The sequence below is a fragment of the Sesamum indicum genome, linkage group LG8 (assembly GCF_026168435.1).
Source record: "Sesamum indicum cultivar Baizhima isolate 11 linkage group LG8, ASM2616843v1, whole genome shotgun sequence".
In the NCBI taxonomy this organism is placed as follows: domain Eukaryota; kingdom Viridiplantae; phylum Streptophyta; class Magnoliopsida; order Lamiales; family Pedaliaceae; genus Sesamum; species Sesamum indicum.
Genome location: NC_142664.1, coordinates 3,000,303 through 3,010,255, shown reverse-complemented (window position 1 = coordinate 3,010,255; position 9,953 = coordinate 3,000,303). Strand labels below are relative to the sequence as shown.

At 34.4% G+C, this 9,953-nt stretch overlaps 2 protein-coding genes across 2 annotated transcripts; one reads left to right on the top strand and one right to left on the bottom strand.

Moving 5' to 3' along the window:
• The first annotated feature begins 457 nt into the window (after window positions 1–457).
• LOC105167505 (6-phosphogluconate dehydrogenase, decarboxylating 2) lies at window positions 458–3,207 on the top strand. The gene is made up of 2 exons (XM_011087267.3): window positions 458–684; window positions 1,447–3,207. The coding sequence occupies exon 2, from the start codon at window positions 1,455–1,457 to the stop codon at window positions 2,922–2,924; it is 1,470 nt and encodes a 489-aa protein (XP_011085569.1). The 5' UTR covers window positions 458–684; window positions 1,447–1,454; the 3' UTR covers window positions 2,925–3,207.
• A 5,686-nt stretch (window positions 3,208–8,893) lies between these two features.
• Window positions 8,894–9,625, bottom strand: LOC105167593 (protein GLUTAMINE DUMPER 5). Its single transcript, XM_011087365.2, has one exon. It carries the CDS (start codon window positions 9,425–9,427, stop codon window positions 9,110–9,112), a length of 318 nt encoding a protein of 105 aa, XP_011085667.1. The 5' UTR covers window positions 9,428–9,625; the 3' UTR covers window positions 8,894–9,109.
• Window positions 9,626–9,953: the final 328 nt, after the last annotated feature.

Below are 9,953 nucleotides of genomic sequence, written 5' to 3'. Positions count from 1 at the left end.
GACCAAATTATTTTCATTACCATTGCTAATTAAACATTCTTCCTCAACTTAGCTGGCGACCCAGAAAATTACAAAACCGAAAGATTACCAAGAACACATGCAATAAATTATTCGTGGTAACGAGGCCTTACTCAATTAGAAAGGTTGTTACACCCAAAAAAAATAGAAATGGGTGAGGTTGTGTATTTGAGTGATTGAGTCTGTGAGTATATATATCTCTATGTTATAATAGTCTTTTTTGTTTTTTGTTTTAAGGTATTTATTAATTTAGATTATTGATATATAAAACTGAATTTGTTGAATGGGTTAATAAATTACATATTATGAAAAAGTATTATTACGATTATCTTGAAATTAATAATCAATATATTAAACAAAGCAAAAAGGTTATTTTAAAAAAAATAAAAAATAAAACGCATCCCACCAACCCCAGTGGAAATTGAAATGCAGCCAAGCCAACTACCATCCACGATCAAGAATAGATAGGCCAATTTTGACCCGCTGAAAACTTAAAAAAGAAAAGGCATTCAAGAATATTGTGCTGCTTCTTGATCCTTTACTCTGTTTTTCTCTTCCACAAATCACTATAATTACTGCTCAATTTAGTTCTCTCAGACTTGCAGATCTTCGTGGCCACCTTTGGTTTCTCCTCGCAGCATCCATTCTTCTAATTAGCAATTCAAGGTTTGGGCTTCTCTCATTTTCTGATTTTATTCTCCTTGTGAAAGAAAAAAGAATGGATGTTTATACTGTTCTTGAAGTTCATTGATTTGCGGTTGAATTGATTCTCTTCTCTATGGCTGGTAGTAACAGCGAATCAAGCTGGCGCTTCCTTTCTTGCTATTCCCCCAGTTTTTCAGCTACCCCCTTTGTCAGGTCGATGTGATGGTTATGTTTTGATGTAGTGCATTGAGAATAGCTCCATCTTTCTGGTTCTTGATTTAATTATATTGGGAGTATATTCATGGTTAAAGAGTCAAATTAAAGACTAAGTTGGAGACTTTTTTTACTTGTGTTTCATGGGATGCCTTCTCGTCTTGCTTATTGTTACAGAAGTTTCAGATCCTAATGGGATATCGATCGATGCAACTTCTTCCCTTTTTAGTTGTGTTGGAAACAAATGCTCATGCTAAGAGAGATTAGTTTTTTTTGCTTGGTTGATGCTTGATCTGAGTCTCTCACTGGTATGGATTTTGGGAAGGAGCCAAGACTGTTTTCTGATTTTCTTTTATCATGATAGTATTAGGTCCATGGATCCAACACTCAAAGAAATGGATTCATCTCCTGCTACTTTAGAGCAAACTTAACTTGCCGTTTGAATTTTTGCCTGTGTATTATGTTGTGATTTTTTAACGAATCATATCAGCAAACTATTTGTTTATTTCTCTATTTTGTAGTAGGCCAAGTTCAAGTTTCCTTGAGATTTGGTTTTTTATGTTTTGGCAGGTGAAAGAATGGCTGATCAATCCCCAAAACTGACGAGAATTGGCCTTGCTGGCCTTGCTGTCATGGGACAAAATCTAGCCCTCAATATTGCTGAAAAAGGCTTTCCCATTTCTGTTTACAATCGGACTACGTCTAAAGTTGATGAGACTGTTGAAAGAGCAAAAGTGGAAGGAAATCTTCCCGTGTTTGGCTTCCATGATCCTGAATCATTTGTTCAGTCCATTCAGAAACCTCGTGTAATCGTCATGCTTGTCAAGGCTGGTGCTCCTGTTGATCAGACCATCAAAACACTCTCAGCTTACATGGAGAAAGGTGATTGTATCATTGATGGTGGAAATGAGTGGTACGAAAACACTGAGAGAAGGGAGAAAGCTATGGCTGAATTAGGTCTTTTGTACCTTGGCATGGGGGTTTCTGGCGGTGAAGAGGGTGCTCGAAATGGCCCGTCTCTGATGCCCGGAGGGTCCTTTGAGGCCTACAAATATATAGAAGACATCCTTCTCAAAGTAGCAGCCCAAGTTCCTGACAGTGGTCCCTGTGTGACCTACATAGGAAAAGGCGGTTCCGGAAACTTTGTTAAGATGATTCATAATGGAATCGAGTATGGTGACATGCAGCTGATTGCTGAGGCATATGATGTTCTGAAATCCGTTGGGAAACTGTCAAATGAGGAACTGAAGAAAGTTTTCTCAGAATGGAACAAAGGGGAACTTCTAAGCTTCTTGATTGAAATCACTGCAGATATTTTCGGAATTAAGGATGACAAGGGAGACGGCTATCTAGTCGACAAGGTTTTGGACAAAACCGGGATGAAGGGTACTGGTAAATGGACTGTCCAGCAAGCTGCTGAACTGTCAGTTGCTGCTCCAACTATCGAAGCTTCTCTTGATTCAAGATTCTTGAGTGGTTTGAAGGAGGAGAGAACTGAAGCAGCCAAAGTCTTTAAATCTGGCGGTTTTGGTGATATTCTAACCGATCAGGTTGTTGACAAGGAAAAATTGATCGATGACGTCAGGCAGGCTTTGTATGCATCTAAAATATGCAGTTATGCTCAAGGAATGAATCTGATCCGCGCCAAGAGCATTGAGAAAGGATGGGACTTGAAATTGGGGGAGCTGGCCAGGATATGGAAAGGAGGCTGTATTATTCGTGCAATCTTCCTAGACCGAATCAAGAAGGCATACGACAGAAACTCGGAACTTGCCAACCTACTAGTCGACCCTGAGTTTGCAAAAGAAATCATCGACAGGCAGTCTGCTTGGAGACGAGTCGTTTGTCTTGCAATCAACTCAGGCATCAGCACCCCTGGTATGTCTGCTAGTCTTGCTTACTTTGATACTTACAGAAGGGAGAGATTGCCAGCTAATCTTGTCCAAGCTCAACGAGACTACTTTGGCGCACATACATACGAACGGATCGACATGCCAGGATCCTTCCACACTGAGTGGTTTAAAATTGCTAAAAACATAAATAATTAAACTCATAAATGCTATTTTCATTAATAAAGCACAGCTTCATTCTTGAAATCGTCACTTGATGCCTGATTTCACAACATTGCTACTGTCCGAACGAGCACCAGAAGGAGAAGGAGCTTTCTTTCTTATCAATAAAATTTTTGGGGCACCTTTGTTCTTCTTGTTGTACTTCCTGTAGCAGTTTTGGTATTTCATTTTCACTTGCGGTTAGTCTTGCTCAAGGTACAATCTGTGTGTAACTTCGATGGATTTGATATTTATTTTCGTTTTCCACCTTCTTTACTAACCATTCTTACACACTGCCATGTTGATGAATCTGACATTAATATGGGAAAGGCGAGATTTGAAATTGGGTCTTGATGTGGGGTATGTCTTATCAAGGTCATATCAAGACTCTCCTGTTGAATATTACGAACTTCCAACAAATCTTTGGATTCATTTTATTTATTCAAGATCTTTACAATCTGGACCCAGTGCTTCTTAAAACGTAACATGTAAGGATTCACGCATTGGATTATTTTGGTGTTTGTAATTTACTTAAATCATACAATTGAGAGAATTTGGTTTGCATTAGGTACAACTTTTGCTGCTAAACGACTTTCACTATCAGTTAGGGGTGCAAGTTTTGCCAATCTCACATTCAAGCTCGAGCTCTATGATTTATGTTCGGCTCGCGAGCTCAACCCCCCACCCCTTAGTTGCTAGTCAATATATCATATTTAAATATGATATTTTGGGATGTATTATCTAAAAACAAGCATAATCAACAATTTAATACTTTTGATTTCAACTACAACAAATATATTTGTTATTAGTTATTTTATCCTTATATTTATTTAATGTATAGGAAGAAATATATTAGTTATTTGTATATTTATTAAATCAATCAATTAATTTATTAAAATTAAAATTAAAAATAGAAAAGGAAAGGTATGAAATCTGGAGAGTTAAAAACTTAAATGATGTGATTACGTGAAAACTCTCTCTCCCTAATTTCTGAACTCTCTCTCTCCCGCGGAGAAGGAAAAGATTGCAGACTCTAACTCCAACTTCACACCCACAAATCCATTGGCACCTCCGACTCCACCATTAACTGTATTTTTCTTCTTTTAATTTTTTTTTTTTACCGTTTGTAGAAGAAGATGTTGAAGTGCGCCAAAGAATCCAGGAATAACATAAAGAGAAGATATCTTGGATGCAATTCTTGAGGGAAAGATTATCTTCCATTAGCTTGAGCACATTGTCTACTACTCGAGCTCGAGCCTTCATTTCGACTCGTTTGCACTCCTATTATCAGTTCTCTTACAACCTACTAATTTAAATATCAAAGTACTATAATAAAAACCTTCTTGATTTAGTTGGAGCGATGGTGTGCTTGCTTTGTGGGCTCATAAAGGATATAATCGAGGCATATAGTACAAGCTTCTACTGTTTATTGCTCAAGTACAATCAGAATATGCGACGGATATGCGACGAAAAGGAATCCTGAGGAACGCAAATGGTGCTTTTGTTTCCACTATTTACAGTGACAGTCACCACTTCTTCGTTTGTGTTAATAAGCTTCTGGGTTTTAAACTCATCAAAATTTTACCAAACTCCAAACATTCTACAAACCTTACTCTAAACATATCTATCGATCAAATATTATTGTCCGATCATTACATTATTGAAAGTTATTACAAATGTAAACTATCTTATTTTTTAAAAAAAATACATCAATATTTTTGAATCAACCAACATAATATTATCACACTTTTCAGTAACAAAGCATCGATCATTCTAAACCAACCAACAAACTCAAAGTAAACAAAAAGACAATGTCTATTGTTAAAAGTAGATTAAATACCCGTATTCAGAAGACTCGAACTCACAAACTTAAGGCGATGGATCATTGATCTAAAATACAATACCAAAAGCATATGTATGAAATTTATGAAAGACAAAGCCTAAACATAGTCCACTTTTGTTTGAATCGAATGATCCTCATTCATTGCTTTTGCAGCTGCTGTTGTCATCATTCATATCTACATCACTGATCACTTTTTGCATTTCCCAGCCGCAGCGTCCACTACGTTTTTCCATATCGAATATCATTACATTCTTAATTCCTCGCGCATGAAAATATTATTACGGAAAATCAGGTGCTCTACTCAATTAATTAAAAACACTTTTATTTTCTTATTTTTGGTTTTTTTCCCCCCTATCTGAGCTGTTTCCAAACCCACTATTCGAGACTAATCCCGGCATTGTGGCTGCTACTGACCCGAAGGGGCCGATTTGCGCACATGGGGTTCGAGTACGAAACTTTCTGCTAGATAAATTCACTCGTTAATGTGAATGCAATGGAGTTTTACACGGTTGCGCCAACCCTTCAGTTTATAGTTAAAATCTTTTATTGCTCACTGTCGGAAGCAAAATATAAGCTGTGTTTATAAGAAAAACTAACAACAATATCAGAATTTCGATGAATTTTTTTATTTCTTGAGTGGTCCGAAACATTGTTCAAGAAGCTGACATGTTTTCTTTTTTTTAATCTCATGTAAAAATAAATCTTGTATGATTGTCAAGAAAAAATAAATTAACTCTTCGTCTTGTGTTGGTGGATTATATCCTCAAACCCAGAGCAATAAAATACAGAAATTCATGGAAATCAAGAAAACAATAATTAAAAAAAAGAAAGCATTAGTTCAATTTGGGACAATAAAGAAATGATGTAAATGAAGCTGGTAAGAGTTAAAAAAATAAATATACACAATAATTTGCATTTATTTTTGGAAAAAAAATTTTATTCAGGTCTAGTCGAACAAAATCAATTACATGACCAGTGCCATATAGTTGGTTCAGATCTGGTTAAATTCGGTCGAAGTTAGACTCATGGTCTGATCATCCCCTTCTGCATGCAAAGTGCTATCTTTTACTACTGTAGAGACGGTGTGGCCACGTACTTTGGGCAGTCATCTCCTGCCAGGATCACAACCACCACCGTCTCCATACGAACCTCAACGTCGTCTGGTCTGATCGTCCGTCTCTCCTCAGACGAGCCCTTCTGTCCCGTGCAGACAAGAACGGCCAATGCCAACACAATAAGCACCAAAGCAAGAGCTAATCCGCCAAAGAGGTAAGGAATTGGAGACTTCCATCTCCAAGTAGTGTTAGAAAGTGTCATTTTTCTTTTTTGTTTTTTGATGGAGCCGTAGGTTGTTTGGGTGTTGATATTTGTGCTAGTCGCATTTTGTTCTGCAACCGTCCATTTCAACAGTGTAAAAAAGTGTAGTTTTGGGGGAAGATTCCTTCTTGTACTTTGGTAGATTCTTGAGAGATTACTCGTAAATTAATTGAGAAAGTGTTTCAAGTCAATCATCACCGCAGTTTAGAAAGGTGTGGACATTATGGGATTTGAGCATAATTTGATTAAGATTTTCTGGTCTTGTAAAGATTTGATGGCTCAAAGAGTTGTCCATGAGCTCAGGTCACTTGGAATCAATTCAACTTCAACAGATACTTCTCTCTATAAAATATAATTAATCATGAATATAAAAACACGTAAATTACGTTGACATTTTTTTTTAGATTTAGGTCTAAATATATAGATATTTTTAAGTCTTTTATAAAATTATAAGTACATCTTTAAAGTTAGAGTTTAAATTGTAATTACAAGTACATATTTATTCAGAGGTAAAATTTTATAATTATGCCCCTTGAGTTAATTATATTGGTAATCCTCATGAGTGAACTTATAATTTTGCAAAAAATTAGGGATTGTTTGTGTAATTAAACTTAACTTTAGAAGTAGGGATGGCAACATGGGATAAACAAAGGGGAAAAAGTATTTTTTTTCTTCTTATAGGACTACACCTATTTACATGGTGGAATAAATGCTTTTTAGTTTATTGAAAATTACACCAATGTTCTTGAAATAAGATATAATTACACAAATGTCTTTCACTTTATGAAATTACAAATACACTCCTTAAAATTATAATTATAATTCACATTGGCACTTCCTCAAGGACAAAACCTACACATTGACACCTCTAGGATAATTACATCGTGGGGATTGATTTGTGTAAAAAATATTGACGTTTCTAATGTGTGTATGTGTAATTTTTGAAAAAGCAGAATGGTTTATGTTAATATTAATATTTAGGTCGATCCATATATAATTTTTAAAAAATATAAATAGTTTATGTGAATAGTCCATAAATTACGGGCATACATATAATTATTCCAAAATTTATCATAGAGGTAGGTAGTGTTGGACTTGGAATATCCAACAAAGATTATAGACAAGAGAGACTGAGAGAGCGAATGGGAAGTTGGAGTTATGTAGAATGGCAACATACAGCACCACTGTCTCCCATTATACAGTCTATATATATATATATTGTATACCGTATCACACAGTATTTTTGCACATAATTTACTAATATATGTATTTATTGAAATTTATAATTAATTTATTCTTGTATATTAGAGTTTATCATTAACTTACAACCTAACATGCAAAAAAAAATGCTGATAATTTTTTCTATAGGCACTAATTGTCAATAATTGAAATTTTGTACAATATATGTTATAGTAGCGATGATTATATTTATATATAAAATAAATACTAATATGTTATTTATAAATAATAAAATTGAACAAAAGGGAGTAAATTTAATTTGTAACTACAGTAATTGTAAGGAATTTTTAGGACATCATATCTAACGTAGAAGAAAGGAAAATAATATGATCCATCCAAATCGACCAAAGAAAAATAGCTCGATTTTAGGACATCCATTTCGATTACAACGTGAGTATTGTATTGCGTGTCAAACGCTCAATTGGGTTGAGAGCTGACAATTTCTCTTTATATATTCATTTTTACAACAAAAAATACACAGAGCATAATCACCCGACCGAAGGCTAGTTTATAATTCTATCAACAAAAGAAAATTTTTGGCATTTAAAAATTTTGATGTGTTGATATCAAATCTATCACTTGAGTTTATAAATCTTTTTTTTTAAATAATAGTATAGATAATGAAAACAAAATTAAATGGAAATTTTTTTTATTTAATTTTTGAATTTGAATAATGTAATAAATTATATACTATAAAAATAAAAATATTAAAATCTTTTGCACCCTCGAGCCGTGGCATAATAATCAAATTAGAATGACTAAATAATTACTAGTACATGTTTCTAATCACTATAGAAGTAATTGGTGAGAAAGCGCAGCCTCTCAAACTAATTTTAAAATGCAATATATATTTAAATTAAATTTAATCACACTACAAATATACATAATTAATCAATTTTTAAAATTATACATTAATTATTTAACAAATACAAATAATTATATTTACAATTTGTGCAATTATCTAATATTTTTCGAAGGTATTGTAATTTTTAAACAATAAAATTAATTTATATAAATAGGCCATAAATTAAAAGTGTAAATATAATAATTTTAATATATTGCACATGTTACAGAGCAAATCTAATTTCAAACTACTCAATCATTCTCTAACATGTTCGAGACGCCACAAATGAAAAATCTCACTAATTACCTATGAATATTATTATTCCCATTAATGGAGACCACATTAATTAGCAAAACAAGTCACATTAATTATAATTATCAAGTGCTTCTTCCTTAACTGTTACCAACCACACATCATTAATTATATTAAATAATTATGTTTAGTCTTAATTTCTTAATGATGATCTGTTCTTATATTTTCAATAAGAAATGTGCAGTAATATACTCAAATAGGTCGGTTAATTATTCAACTTAAATAATCTAAGTAAATATGATATAATTATTATATATATATATATTTTAATTTTACTATCAAAATTACAAATAAAGGAGGTGATGCTAATTGCCATTTACCAAAGTATTGACAAATTGACAGACATAAAGCTGTCAAATTAAAGCCTAGTAAAATCAATTTTGAATTAAATATATATGTAGAAGAATGAAATCAAACTGTAATCTCAAAATTTGTATTGTTTGTCACAAATTAATCCCTTTTTCTTTCTGCTATCAAATTACCAAATCCCAGAACCAAAAAGTCCCAAAAAGGACTTAACATGTTAAACTACAAACTAAAAAGCGTGTGTTGATGCAACTAATTAATGAACCTATCTAAACCAGATACCAAAAAACGTATTCATGATACACAAGTTAAAAGTCTCCCTCAAACTTCCTCAACCCGTCTGGCGGCGCCCAGCGGTTTCGCGAGGTGGGTGGGGTTGGTTTCTCCGGCCATGATCACCACTATTCTGGGCTCCATCTCAGAGCGTAAAGCGTGCACGCTTTTCTCCGGCTTCTCTTCCGACGATTCAGACGACGGACTCCTGTAAGAGCAAACCAAAATTATCAATGCCATAGCTATGACGCCCAACACCAGAGCCAAACCACCAAACAGGTATGGAACCGGCGAGTTCCACCGCTGGAATCCGCCGCCAGCCGCCGCCGTGGTGCTGTTTGTTGGATGCTGGATTTTCGGCCCCATCTCTCTCTCTCTCTCTCTCTCTTTCTTCTCTCTGCTTTTATGGTAGCTTGTGCTGTGAAGTTACGGTGTTTGTGGGAGTAAGGATATATATATACACATATATATGGGGGGGGGGGGTGTTCCAAAGAGAGACTAGATAGTGCATGGATTAGGATGGGGGTGGAAATGGGATTATTGTGTTGGAGAAGGAGAAGTGAGTTTGAGGGCATAACATAAAAAGAAAGTGGGGATTCTTTCTTAATCTTTGGTTTGGTTTTAGTACTGTTTCCATCCTACTTCTCAATGGATTTGATTTCTTTTCAACTTTCTTTGTTTACAAGCTTTCCAATTTTACCCTTTTACAATGGATGGCATTGTCAATTAATGTCATACTACACTACACACAATAAATACAAGGATCTATTTGAGTTGGAATCTTGTATGCCATAATGCCAACACTTCTTCCCTATATAATATATGGTTATTAATGCATGTGGTTCCATTCTCTTTTCTTGATACCAGAACAATATTGGTGGGTAATTTATAA

Bases quoted from the DNA above. Each gene is read 5' to 3' on its own strand.
- LOC105167505 (XM_011087267.3), top strand. From the start codon at position 1,455: ATGGCTGATCAATCCCCAAAACTGACGAGAATTGGCCTTGCTGGCCTT.
- LOC105167593 (XM_011087365.2), bottom strand. From the start codon at position 9,427: ATGGGGCCGAAAATCCAGCATCCAACAAACAGCACCACGGCGGCGGCT.